Here is a 19,400-nt window from a genome sequence, read left to right as displayed (position 1 = left end):
ACTCTATTCTCTTTAACTAAAGTAAAAAAAATGAAGACCATTTTAGAATATCACCATGAAATACTGGAGAAATCTATTTGATTGTACAACTTTTGTTTGTTTGATGGAAAACTTCACATTAAGCAACTCTAAAGTTTGATTTAAGCAATCATTTTAGGTTTACCTTATAATCTAGCACTAAAGACAATTTGAAGAAAATTTTAAATGGAATCTCATGAAGTAACCTCTTTAAAAATCTGATTTATATATCTACTTCTATCAAGAAACTCCATTATTACACAAGAAAAAATATTTGCCTTTTAATCAATTTAATTTTATTGTTACTATTATCATTATCCAAAGTATTTATAAGCAGGTTCAACTGTGAACTACAATTAAAAATTCTTAAAACATGTCATCAGCACCATTATTTCTGATTATTATAAAAATGAGTAGTAAAAGTGACAGTATTTTGTTAACTAAATGTATGAGAATTTCCATTTACTCTGAAAATTTTAAGGGATACATATTGAGAGAGAACAATTCTTTTAAAGTACTATTCACCCTGTCACAAGATATAACAGACAGGAAAATGTGAGGTAGGCCAAAATCTTGGTTGAGCAGAAGTTTTGGGAAATTTGTTCTTCTTACAGTAGAAAGTTCTATGACCAGTACCACCAGGTATCACATATAAAAACAGGAAAAAGGAAATACCCACCTAGCTTTGCCTCAGAAGTGTCCATCTCCCATTTGCTTTTCGGAATGTAACCCTAAATCGTACACAGAGAGAAGCTCGAAGGGTTAGAAAGAGACACATACATGCATAACACTTTTGAACTGGAAAAGCATTAAAACTGGGAATGGATTCAGTTCCCACTCGTTATAAATATAGCCTTATGGAAAACACAATCTCATTATCTTTGGAGAAACTAAATAACCAACTTTGCCAAACTTCACTACATAGATTTCAGAATAACCACTTCAGGACAGAAGGCGCTTGGAGGCAGCTACAGTTCAGGACTCACAACTGTAGTCTGAACAACAGCTGTATAGCAATCATGATAAGAATAGACAGTTACTATGCCAATATTAGTCTCATTCAGAGATCAGAGAATTGATAATACTAGCTAGGTTATTTTCTAAATACAAATGCTATTATTCCTAAGTGATTGTAGCTATGAGGTCCAAAATGTGTTCTTCAAGACAGTTACTTGATATTCCAGTGTCATTTTAAGTATTGAAAGAAAGGAGGAGGACTGGTATCACTGAACCCAACTACCCAATTATGAAGTTCAAACTCACTTTAAAATGACTTAATCCATGTACCAGTTAAATCTTACAAAGACTAATTTTATTGAATAAATTTCAGATCATTTTTCTTTTATCTGTTTGAAATTAGATTATTATTTCTGATGTCTTTTAAAATTACATTTTCTTATTATATGAGAAACCAGAAATCTCCACAGGCAGCTTCCATCTTAGATATTATGAGATAACTGAATGGTTTGTGTTAAACAAACTCCCAAAGCATTTTCCAGTTTACCAGTGCAACTACTGAACTATGGTAGCCATGCCTTCCGTTTATTCACCTAGCAAGTGTATGCTTTTTCCATGTGATTTATCATGATTCCCCTTTTCCTTCATGTGGACTCTATTTTCCGAGAATCTAACACACAGAAATTTAACATTAGAACCTAGAAAACAACAGCTCCATCAGAGGTGTCAGTATATCCTTTAATGAATTATTATACTCTACTGTTTAGAATATTGGTGTTCGCAGACCACACTGACACACAGCTAGAAAGCATGTTGAAGACATAATGACAATAGCTTCTATGAAGAGTTTACTTGAGCATCATCATTATTCCAGGAAACCTACAGGTTGTACACATTTCTACTCTTTAAGCCAGAACTAATAATTTGATTTCAATTTACTAGGTAACATTTCAGATTACAAATTTTATCATCTTTTAAATACATTCTTAGAACAAACCGTGACAAAGCTATGCTGAAGTGATGGTGCTGAAAGTTAAGTATTGAAGACATTGTACAAGTGAGATCTTAAAAATTATCTGAAAATCTTAAACATCGCTGGAATAATATATTTATATGCTCTAAATCCTATCTACTAGGTTCACTGAATCACTAAAGAAGGCAAACTATCATGCCATTGATTCCCCCCAAAAGGATTTTCTTAACAAAGAAATGTTTGGATTTCATCCAGTTGTATGACTCAGTACAGAGTGAAATGCAAAGTTTACTGAAAATTCTGTCAAAATGGTCTCAATGACATCAGACTTGCTCTTAACCCTTTGGTTAATATTCTCCAAGAATCTTTTACTCTTGGGACAGACCTCAACAGTAGAAGATCTGGATTTTGCTCTTTGAATGGGTTAAGAGAAGTTTAGAACATAAAGTTGAGCAAACAAGTATATTAATTTCACCCTGCTGGAACCATCTTGTTCTTCCTTAAAACTCTGTCATCTTCCCAGTACGTCAAGTGCTAGATCACTTGGAAATAAAAGAAGATAGTCCAGCAAGGTAGAATTCTAGGGCTTCCTTGTCATATAAATATAATAATGTGAAAATATAATAATGCGTCTTTCTTTAAAAGATAATTTGTACATTCAATTAACTTGTCCACGTTTGACCTATACCTAAGCAAATGAGGTGTTACGAAGTGAAATCTTCACAAGGGTGGAGCTTCAGAAGGCAATCGACACTGCAGACTCCTCACATGGTCATTTTCTAGCATACACACTGAAAGCAGCTAAAGAGGTCATTAACCGTAGTCCAGAACGAGATGGACCGTAAGGTGAATTTCCTGCCTACATTTTAGATTATGTAAAATACAACTTAATTTTAAAAAAGACTTAAAAAAACATACTGAGACTCAAATGCCATTAACTTTAAAGCTTATTTTTTAATCCACATTTAAAATCTAGAAATGTAGAGGTTGACACCATCACTATATAGACACAGTTTCTATCAAGAGTCCTCTATATCACACATGAGTTTGATGGGACCACTCCTTGGAGATTTTGTTATACTCTAGGGGTTAGGAATCAGGGTTCTTGATTTGTACATTTTCAGAAGAATATGAGAAGCAACTTTAGCAAGAGCTGAAATATTAAATAAAACAAGTAATATTTGGGATTTAAAAAGTAACACTATTCCAAGGCATTGCTAATCTCTGTACTTCATTAGCAAACACTGAAAAGTCGACATAACTCCATAGGTCGCACTTTCTTGAATGACAGGTAAGGCAAACATCTCTACAGAGGTGTGATCGAAAGCATTTACAGGATACACAGCAACTTTGAACTCACATCACGTTTCTAACCAGCCTAAGCAATCCATTGGCTACACAGGCAATAACTTCTCCCATCACTGAACAGGATAAAATGCAGAACAAATCCAGCAGCCAGTGACAACCCTCTGCCTTCTCATTCAGTAAGTTCTGACTTAGTTGACAAAAACTCAATTTTGAGATCTTGTCACAAATAAGAGACAATGCATATGTTAAACAGGCTGTACCACCTATCTGTTGGAATGTAAGAAATGCCCTTTCATATGTAATTGATTTTCTAAAAAGTATACTCTCCTAAACCACCCACAAATTGATGAGTGAGTACAAGGGTAAGTTTCTTAGTACTCTGATAAAATTTTCTTTTAACAACACAGGGTTCTTTTGGTCTAAGGAAAAATAAAAAGTATCCAAAAGTCTCCTTGAAGATGATTATGGAAACTTTAACCAATAAAAAAGTATATATCAATTGTAGTAATCTGACCAAAGATCTGGATATAAACCCTCCTTAAGAATTCTAGTAAAGAGACACTTTGTTCAAAGTGGTTGGTCTGTCTCCTACCAGTTCGTTTTCCTCTTCCTCTGCATCTTTCTTTTCATCCTTCTGTTCTTCAATATTTGCATCAAAATCTTCCATCTCTACCTACAATATGCCAATAATTATTTAAGAAAAAAGACTAAGTTAACACTGAGGAAAATATTGAATCACTGATCTGGTATAAGCAGAGTTGCCCAGAGCAAGATAGCACAGACTCACTATTTCATACCATGTAATATTTTTTTAATGTGTGTGGTACTGGGAATTGAACCATGGGCATTCTACCTCTGAGCTATACCCCCAGCCCTATTTTATTTTTTACTAAGCCCTATTTTTACCAGCCCTATTTTTATTTTTACCTATTTTATTTATTTTACTAAGACAAGGGTCTTAGTAAGTTACCACACACTGCTGGCCTTGAACCTGTGATCCTCTTCTCTCTGTCTCCCAAGTACTGCTGGGATTATAAGAGTGCACCACCACACCCAACTACCAATATAATTTTTTTTACTTTCTGTGATACTGGAGATCGAACCCAGGGGCATTTTACCCCTGAGCAACACCCCAGCCCTATTTTATTCTTTATTTTTCAACAGGGTCTCACTAAGTTGAAGAGGGCCTTGCTAAGTTGCTGAGGCTGGCTAGGAACCTGTGATCTTCTTGTCTTAGCCTCCCAAGTACTAGAATTACAAGTATGCACCAACATACATAGCTCCAATGTAAAATTTTAACACCCTAAATTTAGAAACAGAACTCATAAAAAAAAAAGAAAAAGAAGATATTCCTGCTGGGCATGGTAGCACACACTTGTAATCCCAGTACTTGGGAGGCTGAGACAGGAGGATTGCAGGTTTGCAGCCAGCCTCAGCAACTTGTGAGGCTCTGTTTCAAAATGAAGAATAAAGGCTGGGCGTGGTGGCGCATGCTTATAATCCCAGCACTCGGGAGGCGGAGACAGGAGGACTGCACATGTTCGAAGCCAGCCGTACTGGCTCAGAAAACCCTGTTTCCAAATAAAAATATAAAAAAAATAGGACTAGGAGTGTAGCCTGGAGGTAGAAGGGTTTCCAGGAACCCCATTACCACCAAAAATAAATAAACAAATACATAAACAAATACATAAATAGACAGGGCTGGAGGTATAACTCTGAGGCAGAATGTCCCTGGGTTCAATCTCCAGTACTGCAAGAAAAAAAAAAAAAAAAAAAAAAAAAAAAAAGCTACTCTTCAAAGAGTGACATAGCTGGGTGTAGTGGTGCATGCCTGTCATCCCAGTATTTAGAATGCTGAGACAGAAGGATCGCAGGTTTCAAGTCAGCCTCAGCAACTTAGTGAGACTCTTAGCAACTTAGTAAGACCCTGTCTCAAAACAAAACTTAAAAAGGGTTAGAGGTGTAGCTCCGAGGTAGAATACTCCTGGGTTCAATCTCCAGTATGCCCCCCCAACAAAGACAGTGATATAATTCACTCCTATCTTTATGATTTAGGACAAAAAGGCAATTTAAGGTACCAGGAAGGGAATGAAAGTGGCAATCTATAGTATCAGAAAGATTCAAACTATAATCTGAAAGTAAAAATATGGCTGATGATTGAGCTGGGAAGCAAGAGAAGCCAGCAAGAGACTGAAAAGGGATGGCTAGGAAGATAAAAGGAAATTAAAAAAAAAAAGTGGTCTCACAAAAGCCAATTAAAACATGTTTTCAAGAGCCTAGGGGTGCTGGGCATGGTGGCGTATGCTTGTAATCCCAGTATTTGGGAGGCTGAGACAGGAAAGAGGATTGCAGATTTGTGGCCAGCCTCAGCAACTTGTGAGGCCCTCTGCAATTTAGTGAGACCCTGCTTCAAAATAAAGAATAACCAAAAAATAAAAAATTAAAAAATAAAATAAAGAATAAAATAGGGCTGAGAGTTTAGGAGCTAGAATGCCCCTGGGTTCAATCCCCAGTATCACAAACAAACAAACAAACAAACAAACTCCAGGGATATTCTACCTTTTGAAATACACCCGCAGTCCTATTTTTCTTTTTTAAACAGGATCTCACTAAATGCAATGAACCTTATGAGGTTGCTGAAACTAGCCACAAATGTGTTGTTCTCTCTCTCTTTTTTTTCTTTTTCAGTACTGGAGATAGAACCCAGGGGCATTCTAGCTCCAAGATACATTCCTAGCCCTATTTTTTATTCTTTATTTTGAAAAAGGGTCTCACTGAGTTGCAAAGGGTGTACTAAGTAGCTGTGGCTGTCATCAAACCTACAATCCTCCTGTCTCAGCCTCCCAAATACTGGGATTACAAGTGTGTGCCACCCCGCCCGGGTGGTTGTTCTTTTATCAGTGTCCCAAGTACTAGGATTACAGGTGTGGGCCACCATACCTGGCTGGGAAATTTATATTACTTAATACAGTACTTTATTAGTACTAAATTTCCTAAATTTGCTGATTGACTGGTTTTATAAAAGAATAAACTTATTCTTAGGAAATATCTATTGAAGTATTTAGGGATGGTAGGTTATGGAGTTTTAATTTAACTCTTAAATAGTTCTACAACAATAATGCCAAATTTAAAAATATTAATTATATCTATGTAGAGAACAATGTACCAAAATATCAAAAATTGGTGAATTTCAACGAAAGGCATGGAGTACAAGTATTCTTATATTATTCATGTAACTTTTCTGTAGAGTTCACTTTTTTTCCCAGTACTGAGAATGGAACACAGGGGCATTCTACCTCTGAACTACACTCCCGGCCCTTTTAAAAAAATTCTTTATTTTGAAATATGGTCTCCCTGAGTTGCAAAGGGCATATGTAGCTGAGACTGGCTTAGAACCCGTGCAATCCTCCTGTCTCAGCCTCCCAAATGCTGGGATTACAAGCGTGCACCACCATTCTTGCTTATTCTTTATTTTGAAACAAGGTCTCACTATATTGCCTCAGTAAGTAGCCGTGGCTGTTTCAGCTTCCCAAGTACTGGAATTACAAAGATTTCAAATTTTCATAAATAAAAAGGTAAAAAAAAAAAAAAAAAAAAGTGACACACTCATGTAAACCTAAAACTTGGAGGTGGGTGTGGTGGCGCGCACTTGTAATCCTAGCATTTGGTAGGTGGAGACTGGAGGATCATGGTTCATGGACAGCCTCAGCTACTTAGTGAGGGTTCCATCCCCCGTACCACAAAAATATAATAAATAAATAAATAAATAAATAAATAAATAAATAAATAAAACTTAGAGCTGGGCATGGTGGCGCACGCTTGTAATCCCAGCATTAAGGAGGCTGAGACTGGAGGATCATGGTTTTGCGGACAGCCTCAGCTACTTAGTGAGGCCCTCTGCAACTTAGTGAGATCCTGTTTAAAAATAAAAAAAAATAAAAAAAGAAGCCGGGCGTGGTGGCGCACATTAGTAACCCCACGCTTGGGAGGCTGACACAGGAGGATCGCGCAGGTTCGAAGCCAGCCTCGGGCTTAAGAGACCCTGTTTCCAAATAAAATATAAAATAGGTTTGGGAGTGTAGCCCGGAGGTAGAAGGCCCCTGGGTTCCACCCCCAGTACCACCAAAAAATATAAATAAATAAAAATAAAAATAAAAAATAAAAAAAAGAATAAAAAGTAGGGCTGGGGGTGTAGCTTGGAGGTAGAATGCCCCTGAGCCATTCCTTAGTACTGCAAAACAAACAAACAAACAAATAAATAAAAGTAAAAATAAAACTTATGGTGACACATGCTTGTAATCCCAGCATTCAGGAGGCTGAGACCAGAGGACTGAGGTTCAAGGACAGTCTCAGCTACTTACTGAGGCCCTCTGCAATTTACTTAGATCCTGTTTCAAAATAAAAGATAAAAAAAATAGGGTAGGGGGTGTAGCTCAGAGGTCGAATGTCCCTGGGTTCCATTCCTAGACTTGCAAAAATAAATAAATAAATAAATAAATAAATAAAAAGAAAACGTGGAAGCATCCAAGCGAGACTCTGTTACAAAACTAACCATAGAAAGGGCTGGAGGTGTAGCCCAGAGGTGCAATGACACTGGTTTCTGTCCCTAGTATCACACACACCAAAAAGAAGGGTTTGGGGTGCGGGTAGCTCAGTGGTTGAACACCTCTGGGTTTAATTCCCAGTGCTGACAAAAAGGAGAGAAAAAGTTTTTAAACTGTGCTCAAGCCAAAGGTACATAAGGCTCATACTTACCTCTTCAATAGCTGCATCTTGTAGCAAAGAGCGAATGTCGAGGCGCATCATGTGACGAGGAGCAGCTTCCCAATGATCAGCCATCTGTTGAGAGATTCAGGAGGGCAAGTTATCTCTGGAAACCACGCAGAGACACAATGGAAGCATCCAAGGTAAGTTTAATTAGTACAATGAACTATAACAGGCCTGTTCCTGGGAGAGTCAGGCCAACCCTTTCACTTATATACAAAGGAAAAGAGACACTAAAGAAATTCTGAAAGAAAATAAAATAAATAAGAACTTCCAGTTGACAGTGCTGATATTGGGGGGAAAAATTTAGGGGACTCTACCATTCTATGTTTCTGAAATCACCTTATTTATTTCTTTAAGCTTTCTTCCATGAATATTTCTCTTGCCACAAGTCTGGTTATCTGCACTCATTTCAGCCAAATATACCTAAGTACAATAAATAAGGATTAGGCAAAAATAAATAAATAAATAAATAAAACTTACATGAAATGAAGCACTTTAAAGTTCTTTTACAACTGTACCTCAAATCCCTTGGTTTTTGCTGCACTCCAAAACTGGTCAAAATGTCTAACTCTATCATTGATAGCATCCAGAATGATGAAGGGAAAAAAGCCATCATCCAGCGTCTTCTTGAAAGTTTTGAACATGCTGGTACGGTAAGTCTCTTCCATCTCAGCTTCGTATTCATACTCCATTACCTAAGATCCCCACAAAGAGATATGGAGTTAGCAAAAACAAAGACCACCCTGGGCTTTCCCCTGCTTACCCTCTGGATACAGAAGACTTTATAGTCTTTTCTTCATACCTGAGTATCAAAGTTTGTGTTAAGAAAAGAGAAGTTTTAGTCTTCAAAGAAGCAGTTCTAGCTGGTCATGCTGGGATACAATTGTAATCTTCACACTTGGGAGGCTGAGATAGGACTGCAGGTTTGAGGCCAAACTCAGCAACTCAGAGAACCCTCAACAACTTAGTGAGATATGTTTCAAAATAAAAAATACAAAGGGTGTAGAAGTAGAATGCTTTGGTTCAAGCTCTCGTACCAGACAACAACACTACTTTCTCAGAGTATCTTTGTGTGTATGTGTGTGCTTGTGGGGGGAGGTAGTGGGAATTGAATTCAGGGGTATTTTACCTCTGAGCCACACACTTACCTTTTTTATTATTTGTTTGGAAACAGGGTTTTGCTAGGCTGGCTGTGAACCTGCAATCCTCCGATCTCAGCCTCACAAATACTGGGATTACAGGCATGAGCCACTATGTCTGGTCCTTTAAATACTACTAAAGAAATAAAAATGTAGTTCTAAATATAATACCTTCTTTTTCACCTTCTTTCCAGAATCTGGATCTTTTTCCTCTTTTTCTACTTCAGTGATGAAGTAATCATCCAGACTTAAAACTCTGGGTGCAGGTCCTCCAAATTCTACCTCCTTATCCTAAGAATCAAAGAGTCAAGAAGGTTAAGAAATATGTAAGATAAATTAATGGTTGGTAATTCACTGAGAATACCAAACTTCCTCTGATGGCTACATAACATATAGTTTTCTGTGATTTCAAGTCAAGCAGAGGCAAAAATAGTTGTCTAAATAAATTAAAAATTGATACAGGACAATATCTACCATGGATTCATGGGCCACTATAATGGATTAAAAGGGAGATATTTATATCAATAACACACTGCTCACTAATAAAAACAACTGATTTTTCTACTTTCCAATACTCACTCTAATAAGTTTTGCAACATGTGTCTTTCCACTGCCAGGCAATCCTCTCATTATAACAACAATCTGAAACATAATGGCAAAAAAGAATCACTGAAGGGAGATTTATTTTTGCAACAAGATCTTATGTTACTTGACCAAAACAGATGGAATTAGAAATTAACAGTAAAAGAAATTTTTGGAAAATTTACAAATATGTGAAACTTAAACAATGCACTCCTAAGTAACCAATGGGTCAAAAAAAGAAATCAAAACATAAGTAAAAAAATACTGTGATATGAATGAAAACAAAGATATAACATACCTAAGCTCATAGAATGAAGTTTTTAAAAAGTGCTTAAAAGGAATTTAATAGCTATAAATGTCTGTATTAAGAAAGAAGCTGGAAGCCAAGCGTGGTGGCACAAGCTTGTAATCCCAGCATTCGGGAGGTTGAGATCGGAGGACCGCGGTTCGCAGATAGCCTCAGGTACTTAGGCCCTCTGCAACTCAATGAGACCCTGTTTCAAATTAAAGAATAAAAATAGATCTGGGGGTATAGCTCAGAAGTAGAATGCCCCTGGGTTCCATCCCCAGTACTGAAAAAAAGAAAGTAAGAAAAAAGCTGGATGTGGTGATGGCTATCTATAAGCCAGTACTTGGCAGGCTGAGATAGGAGGATTGCAGTTACAAGGCCAGCTTTAGCAACTTAGTGAGACCCTATTTCAAAATAAAAAAAGGGAGCTGTAGCTCAGAGGTGGAATGTCCTTAGGTTCAATCCCGAGTACCAAAAAAAGAATCTAAAATTGATAACCTAATTTTCCACTTTAAGACATTGGTAAAAGAAGAGCAAACTAAACCTAAAAAACATAAGGAAGAAAACAAAGATTAAAGCAGAATAAAATAGATTAAAAATTAAGAAAAATCAATAAAACTTGTACTGCTTTTGGTATTATTTGAATGTGTTAATAGTTTATATGTTAAAAGCTTCATCCCCAGGGTGCAACATTAAGGTGGTAAAGCCTTTACATGATGTAGTTTGCTGGGAAGTAATGAGATCACTAAGGGTATAATGCAGTTCTGTTTTTGTGTGTGTGGTACTGGGGATGGAACCCAGGGTCATTCTACCTCTGAGCTATAACCCCTAGACCTATTTTTAATCTCTCTTTATTTTATTTTATTCTTTTGGTGGTACTGGGGGTGGAACCCTTCTCCGGACTACACTCCCAGACCTATTTTTTTATATTTGTATTTGGAAACAGGGTCTCTTAAGCCAGCGATCCTCCTGTCTCCACTTCCCAAGTGCGGGGATTACAAGTGTGTGCCACTATGCCCGGCTTACTTTCTTTCTTTTTTTTTTTTTTGGTGGTACTGGGGGTGGAACTCAAGGTCATTCTACCTCCAAGCGACACCGCCAGCCCTAACTTACTTACTTACTTTCTTTCTTTCTTTCTTTTTCTTTCTTCCTTCCTTTCTTTCTCTCTCTCTCTCCCTTTCTTTTTCTTTCTTTCTTTCCTTCCCTCCCTCCCTTCCTTCCTTTTGTGTGTGGTACTAGGGGTGGAACCCAGAGGCCTTCTACCTCTGGGCTATACTCCCAGACCTATTTTCTATTTTATTTGGAAACAGGGTCTCACTAAGTTGCTGAGAGCCTCACTGAGTAGCTGAGGCTGGCTTCAAACCCGTGCGATCCTTCTGTCTCAGCCTCCCAAGCGCGGGGATTACAAGCGTGTGCCGCCACAGCTGGCTTTTTTATTCTCTATTTTGAAACCAGGCCTCACTGAGTTGCAGAGGGCCTCACTAAGTAGCTGAGGCTGTCCGTGAACCACGATCCTCTTGTCTTAGCCTCCCAAATGCTGGGATTACAAGCGTGTGCCACTACACTTGGCTTATTCTTTATTTTGAAACAGGGTCTCACTGAGTTGCAAACGGCCTAAGTAGTGGCTGAAGCTGTCCTCAAATCATGATCCTCCTGTCTCAGCCTCCCAAACGCTGGAATTACAAGTATACGCCACCACGCCTGGCTCTATAATGTAGTTCTTTTTGTTTGTTTGTTTGTTTGTTTTGGTAGTACTGGGGATGGAAACCTTCTACCTCCAGGCTACACTCCCAGACACCTATTTTTTATATTTGTATTTGGAAACAGGGTCTCTTAAGCCAGCGAGGCTGGCTTTGAACCTGGGCGATCCTCCTGTCTCCGCCTCCCAAGCGCAGAGATTACAAGTGTGCACCACCACGCCCGGCTATAATGCAGTTCTTAATGGACACTCGGTAGTTCCCTTGAGAGTGGGTTGTTATAAAATATGAGCCTGGCCCCTGAATCTCACAGGCTTGTCTCTCCATGTCATCTCTCCCTGTCACATACTTTCCTACCAGGATGCCACCCACCACCTTGTGATGCAGCAGAAGGGTCTTTATCAGAGCCAAGCAGATACTGGGACCATGCTATGAGCTACTATTTTGTTATAGCAAAAGGAAAAAACAGACTATACAAAAGCAAAAGCTGGCTCTTTAAAAAGATTAACAAAAGCCGGGTGTCACGGTGGCATATGCTTGTAATCCCAATACTTGGGAAGCTGAGACAGGAGGATTGCAGGTTGGCAGCCAGCCTCAGCAACTTGTGAGGCCTTCTGCAACTTAATCAAAATACCTGGAGTTACCATAAGAAAACTGGAGTAGATACAGATTAATAGTAGGCAAAAAAGCCTATAAAACAGTGATCATTTTTGGAAGGGGAATAGTACTGGGGATTGAGCCCAGGGACATTCTACTACTATGGTATGTAAATAAAAAATAAAAGTTTGCCAAGCCAGCTTCAAACTTGCAATCTTGCCAGGCATGGTGGTGCACGTTTATAATCCCAGTACTTATGCCGAGACAGGAGGACTGCAGGTTGGAAGACGGATTGAGCCAGGGGTGGTCTACCTCTGAGCTGCAACTATAACCCTTCTTAGTTTTTATTTTAAAACAGGGTCTTACTAAGTTTCCACTCACTAGCCTTGTAAGCCTCCTGTCTGCCTCACAAGAACTAGGATCACAGGCAAGCACCATTGTGCCCAGCCTGAACCTCCCCCCCTTCCTTTTTTTTTTTTTTGGTCTCATGTACCATAAAACCAAATTCACTTTTCCCTTCTTTAAAATACAATGAATTGAACTCTTAACATTACCAGTATCTTTTTTCCCTAGATATTTGGCTCTAACTGCTTTAAGATTATCTATAGTATAGTTTATGAGATTATATGGTGATTTAGAGATGGCAATACTCTTTTAATCTTTCTTTCTCTTTCTTTTTTTGTGGTACTGGGGATGGAACCCAAGGGCATTCTACCTCTGAGCTACACCCCCAGCACTGTTTTTTATTGTGAAAAGGGTCTCACTAAGTAGCTGAGGCTGTTTGAGAACTGTGATCTTCCTGTCTCAGCCTCCAAAATGCTGAGATCACAAGCCTGTGCCACCATGCCCAGCTTCTATTTTGTAGAAAAATCCTACTTAGTAGGCTATGAAATGATCTCTCCAGATTTACAAGAAAACTAGTCAATTTCATTGCACTCACTCTCTCGGGCCTGTTCTCCCGGCCTGGTGGTTTCAAAATGTCATCCACGTTCTTTGATTCAGGCTTCTTCTCAACCCGCGGGGCTGGAGGTGGCTGGTGGCCCAGTGAAGGGGCTGGCAGGGGCATTCGCTCCTCTGGGTAAGCTCTTCTTTCTCCTACAATTTCAGCAGTTGATTACCATAATCATTTTCAAAGTTAACTGTCTGCTCTCTTCCTAATCATAATTCACACCAATTCTAAAAATTTGAGGAACATTTTTAACTTTAATTACAAAAAGTTTAAAGTAATATTAATCTACAAGAAAATGAAAGACTTAGATATATTTTAGGAAAACAGAATGTTCTGTAAAATAGTGAATTGATCCTTGTTTATATTAAATATAGGCAAAAAGTTAAGAGACAAGACATAGAATAACAAATACTTAACTGGACAATCTCAAGCATAATCAATAGTTCTATGACTTCCGCTTTACAAGGTTTTGCCGTTTTGTAAGGTACTGGGGACTGAACCCAGGGTTGGAGCTATTATATACCTAGCCGTGTGTGTGTGTGTGTGTGTGTGTGTGTGTGTGTGTGTGTGTGTGTGTGTGTGTGTGTTGCTGGGATTGAACCAGAGGCATTCTACCTTCGAGATACACCCCCAGCCAGATTTTTTTATTCTTTAATTTGAGACAGGGTCTCACTAAGTTGCAAAGGGCCTCACTAAGTAGCTGAGGCTGGATGCAAACCTGTAATTCTGTCTCAGCCTCCCAAGTACTGGGATTATAAAGGTGTACCACCACATCTGGCTTAATTTTTAATTTTGAAAATAAGTTGCTGAGCCTGGTCTCAAATCAGAGATCCTTCTTCTATTTCAGCATCCCAAGTACTGGGATTACAGGCATGTGATAACTCCTAGACTGCTTTACAGTTTTAGAAATAAGAGTCATCAACATAGGAAAGCTTATTCCTATAAACAAGTATGAGTTTTGATTTTTAAGTATAATTTACAGCAGTGAAAAAGCCAAAAGTAACTTAAATGCCCTGCAATGAGGTCTTATATTTTTGCCTACTCAATGAAATGTCACAGAGGTACTAATATATATGAGACCTTGCATTCAATAAAAGTATAAACTACATTTATACCTTGATTCAAACTTCATAAATATGTATGTGAAGAATTGCAGAAAATATAAAAAATATAATAGCTATAGTATTGTTGAGAATGTAAATAACTATTTTTCAAAATTTCTTAATAATATAATTTGTTTTATTTCATTAATTACATTGCTACTTTTTTTTGGTGGTACTAGGGATTGAACCCAGGGGTATTCTACCTCTAAGCTATACCTCTACCCCTATTTTTTTTTATTCTTTATTTTTTTTTTATTTTTTGTGGTACTGGGGATGAAACCCAGGGGCTTTCTACCTCCAGGCTATACTCCCAGACCTATTTTATATTTTTATTTGGAAACAGGGTCTTACTGCCAGGAGCGGTGGGAAATGCTTGTAATCCCAGCATTTGGGAGGCTGAGATAGGAGGATCCCGCAGGTTCGAAGCCAGCCTCAGCTACTTAGTGAGGTCCTTTGCAACTCAGTGAGACCTTATTTCAAAAAATAAAAAATAATAGGGCTGGGGGGTGTAGCTCAGAGGTAGAATGCCCCTGGGTTCCATTCCCAGCACCAAAAAAAAAAAAAGAGAAAAAAACAAAAGAAAAAAATAAAAAGTAAAGTAAAGAAACAGAGTCTTACTAAGTTGCTGAGAGCCTCACTAAGTAGCTGAAGCTGGCTTCAAACCTGTGCAATCCTCCTGTCTCAGCCTCTCAAGTGCTGGGATTACAAGCATGCACCACCACACATGGATTTTTTTTTTTTTTTTTGGATACAGGGTTTCACTAAGTTGTGGAGGGCCTAACTAAGTAGCTGAGATGACTGTGAACCTGCAACCCCCCTGTCTCAGCCTCCCAAGTACTAGGATTACAAGTGTGCACCACCACGTTTGGCTACATTGCTAATTTTGATAATGCTGCTATCTCTGAGAAATCTTTGAGTACATTTTACTTTGAAAGTTTAACTCCACAGCTACAATGAAAAGTATCTCCTATTGTCGACATTCTCAACATCATTTAATTTATAAGGAATTACTCTACCTCCAAACATGGATGGGCCCTCATAGGCTGGACGGTCAGACTTCCGGTCATAGGATGGCCTGTCAAATCCCCCTCTTCTGGATGAGTGCTCTTTTTTGTCTCGATATGACTGCGTTCTATAAGGCACATTAAGAAGGGCTTTGGTAAATAAAATATATTTATAGATTCTCTGTTTTATAATTCAGCACTATTATTTGCTCAATCTTCTCTATAGGCAGTTACTCCACATAGTGAATATTAATATTTTGATTTTTCATTTAGATCTGTCTTACATAAATATATCTAAAAAGTTCATGAACTACAAAATTAAATCGCTGTGGCTATAATTAATGGCTACACCTTTATTGACAATATTTCTTCCTTTCCTTTCTATCTCCATCTCCCATATAAGTGTCTGAATTCAATCTAGCAAAATTCAAATACCTGCTTTCCTAAAAATTGATCCAGAATTCCTCTTTCCTCTCCAAATTACATGCACATGCTGCGTGTACACACACAGCATGTACATATGAGATAAAAGATCATTTACTAAATTTTCTTTATATACACTGATTTTTGCCAAACTAGCGAAAAATTCTTCATAGCATACCTATCATCTCGGGGCCGGCGTTCTCTATCAAATCGATCCCGGTCATAGTCAATAACACGATCCCGGTCTCGATCTCTGTGTGTTTCCCGATCCCTTTTAAAATCTCGATGATCTGCTATGATGTTACTTTGACGATCAAAATAAGGCTCACGGTCTCTGTCTCTATCATAGCGATCCCGCTGGCCTGCATGCTCTATGAAAAAACCAACATAAAATAAGAATGATATCCCTTTCACAGAAATAAAAGCAGCAAAGTAAAAATCTAACTGTATTGTGTGTAGTGCTGGGCATTGAATCCAGGGCATTCTACTCCCAACGTACATTCCCAGCCCTATTTTTTATTTTTATGCGAAACATACTGAAAATGTCATACAATCACACTGAGCTTGGTGTCCTCTCCCCACCCCACTTCTCCCCCCACCAACAATGAATGTCCAGGTTGACCATGCTATATTCATACTTTTATATATATTCGGATGTAGCTCCTTCATTAATCACCCTCAGCCTTCTTCTTCTCCTATTCTTCCATTCTAGCTTTGGTGAGTTTTCTCCTCCATTGTCTGGAGTCCCTCTGGTATCCCTAATACTCCCTAGTTTGGACATATTAGAGAAAACCTAAGTCCCTTCTCTTTCTGTGCTTGCCCAGCCCTATTTTTAACTCTTTATTTTGAAACAGGGTCTCACTAAATTGGGGAGGGCCTCACCAAGAAGCTGAGGCTGGCTGTGAACCCACGATCCTCCTGTCTCAGCCCCCCAAGTAATGGGATTACAAGCATGTGCCACCATGCCCGGTTCCCCCAGTACTTAAAAAAAAAAGAAAACTATTGTTTTGAAATAGTCTGGCTAGGTTGCTAAGAATCTCACTATATTGCTGAGGCTGCCTTTTAATTTGCAACCCTCCTAGCTCAGCCTTCCAAGTACTGAAATTATAAATGAGTGCCACTATGCCCAGGCAAATCTAACTTTAGAACTAGTGTAAACTGTTCACTTGTCCGTAATCCCAGTACTTGGAAGATTAAGACAGGAGGATAACAGGTTCAAGACCAGCCTCAGAAACTTTGCAAGCTCCTCAGCAACTTATTTAGACTTTATTTCAAAATAAATAAATAAATAAAAAAGGCTGGGTTGTAGTTTAAGAAGTAGAATGTGTCCCCCCAACCCGCTTTAATCTATAATACAAAAAAATAAGTCTGGCATAGGCCAGGCATGGTGGCACACACTTGTAATCCCAACATTCAGGAGGCAGAGATCGGGGGTCCCAGTTCATGGACAGCCTCAGCTACTTAGCAAAACCCTTTGTAACTCGGTAAGACCCTGTTTCAAAAATAAAAGACTACCCGGGCATGGTGGCGCACGCTTGTAATCCCAGCACTTGGGAGATTGAGACAGGAGGATCATGCAGGTTCGAAGCCAGCCTCAGCTGGTTTAAGAGACACTGTTTCCAAATAAAATATAAAATAGGTCTGGGAGTGTAGCCCAGAGGTAGAAGGCCCCTGGGTTCCATCCCTAGTACAACCAAAAAATAAATAATAAAGTGTAGCTCAGAGGTGCAATGTCCCTGCATTCCATCCCCAGTACCGCTAAAAATATTAAAAGTCTGGCATAAACTGCTACCCCAATTCAACTTAATCTTTTGGCTATATTGAAGGAAACCCCAAATAATCTCAGTAAAAGAAAAAGCTGTAACAATTAGGCCCTAAAATTAGGTTTAAAAACCTTGATCTCTCTGGGAATCCTACCTGTCTCAAAAGTTGACCTTTCAGGTAGAGGATCTGGGCGTAGGGTTATTCTTTCTCCATAGGGTATCTGTTCAACTTTATTAGTGGACATATCTGGGAAACAAAACCAGGGATAAAATGTTGTAAGAGTGAAGCCTTGGAAAATCAGACCTAAGGCTAACAATTTCAGGGAAATCCAGACCTCACCAGCTCTCACCTCGGCCGTGGCCGTAATCAACAGTCTGCTGCACTGGTGGTGGTTTGGACATGGGTGGCATACCCAGAGGAAGTGGGCCAGGAGGGGGAATGGCAGAGTGCACAGGCGGGGGTGGTAAAATTGGAGCAGATGAAATTGCTGCAGCTTCTGACTTAAATTCGGAATTCAGCCCTTGTTCATCATTTGTATCCCAGAGCCCATAAAAAGAATCTTCATCCCAGCGTTCTTGTTCCACAGCTGAAGTTTGTGGCTTTATCACAGGAGGTGGAGGAGGAGGTGGTGGTGGAGGAGGTGGTGGTGGTGGTATTGGCACAGGCGGCCTGGTCATAGGAATAGATGATCTTGCTGGTGGAGCAGAGGGTCTTAAAATTGAACCTGGTGGTTTACCCATAGGTGGAGGTGGTCTGTAGGACCCTGGAGGCTAGAGAACAGAGTAAAATATCTTAGTGTTGATAAGCATGCCATCATGTTGTCTCAGATAAGCAGAAATGAAATTAAAATTTGGTTTTAGATACATAAAATAAAAAATTAAGACGGGCACGGTGGCGCATGCTTGTAATCCCAGCATTTGGGAGGTTGAGACCGAAGGATCGTGGTTCGCGGACAGCCTCAGCTACTTATAGTGAGGCACTCTGCAACTCAGTGAGACCCGGTTTCAAATAAAGAATAAAAAATTGGGCAGGGGGAGTAGCTCAGAGGTCAAATGCCTCTGGGTCAAATGCCCAGACCCACAAACAAAATAAAATAAAAATTAACAAACTGAACTCATTCAAAATTTAAAACTTTGTTCTTTAGAAGACATCATCAGAGAGTCTGGTGTAGTGATGCATGCCTGTAATTATAGCACTTTTAAGGCTGAGACAAGAGGATCACAGGTTCAAAGTCAGCCTCAGCAATTAGTGAGGCCTCAGCAACTTAAGGTGACTCTGTTTCTAAATAAAAAATAAGAGAATGCCCCTGGGCTCAATCCCTAGCACCATACACATACAAAAGACATCATCAGAAAAATAAGAACACAAGTCACAGGGAGAATATACATGCAAATCTCAACAAATATAAATTCAGATTATATATGGCTCTTATTAACTCAATATCAAGACAAATAATAAATATATACAAGGGCAAAAGACTTGAATGACTATTTCTCCAAAGAAGATAAAAAAATGACCAAGACAGGCCGGGTGTGGTGGTGCACGCTTGTAATCCCAGTGCTTGGGAGGCTGAGACAGGAGGATCACACAGGTTTGGAGCCAGCCTCAGTTACTAAGTGAGGCTCTCATTAACTTAGTGACACCGTGTTTCCAAATAAAGTATAAAAAATAGGTCTGGGAGTATAGCCCGGAGGTAGAAAGAGCCTGGGTTCCATCCCCTGTACCACAAAAACAAACAAACAAAACCAACAAACAAAAGCAAACAAACAAAGGCCAAGAGACATGAAAAGCTGCTCCATATCATTAGTCACTAGGGAAATGCAAGTTAAG

At 38.9% G+C, this 19,400-nt stretch overlaps 1 protein-coding gene across 2 annotated transcripts in view; it reads right to left on the bottom strand.

Moving 5' to 3' along the window:
- Positions 1 to 19,400, bottom strand: part of YLPM1 (YLP motif containing 1) — a gene marked incomplete at both ends in the record, with an annotated part of 90,022 nt that overhangs the window by 13,848 nt on the left and 56,774 nt on the right. For both annotated transcript variants that reach the window (XM_080707427.1, XM_080707428.1), the window contains 12 exons: positions 698 to 749; positions 3,849 to 3,929; positions 8,012 to 8,095; positions 8,363 to 8,446; positions 8,542 to 8,718; positions 9,334 to 9,453; positions 9,742 to 9,804; positions 13,268 to 13,422; positions 15,396 to 15,511; positions 15,985 to 16,177; positions 17,724 to 17,816; positions 17,920 to 18,340. In XM_080707427.1, the coding sequence (XP_080563553.1) occupies positions 698 to 749; positions 3,849 to 3,929; positions 8,012 to 8,095; positions 8,363 to 8,446; positions 8,542 to 8,718; positions 9,334 to 9,453; positions 9,742 to 9,804; positions 13,268 to 13,422; positions 15,396 to 15,511; positions 15,985 to 16,177; positions 17,724 to 17,816; positions 17,920 to 18,340 (1,639 nt within the window). The remainder of the gene's footprint in view (positions 1 to 697; positions 750 to 3,848; positions 3,930 to 8,011; positions 8,096 to 8,362; positions 8,447 to 8,541; positions 8,719 to 9,333; positions 9,454 to 9,741; positions 9,805 to 13,267; positions 13,423 to 15,395; positions 15,512 to 15,984; positions 16,178 to 17,723; positions 17,817 to 17,919; positions 18,341 to 19,400) is intronic.

This window comes from Muscardinus avellanarius (genome assembly GCF_963383645.1).
Source record: "Muscardinus avellanarius genome assembly, chromosome: 12".
Lineage (NCBI taxonomy): Eukaryota > Metazoa > Chordata > Mammalia > Rodentia > Gliridae > Muscardinus > Muscardinus avellanarius.
Note: the sequence above shows the minus strand (reverse complement) of the source record. Positions and strands in the feature narration are given on the sequence as shown.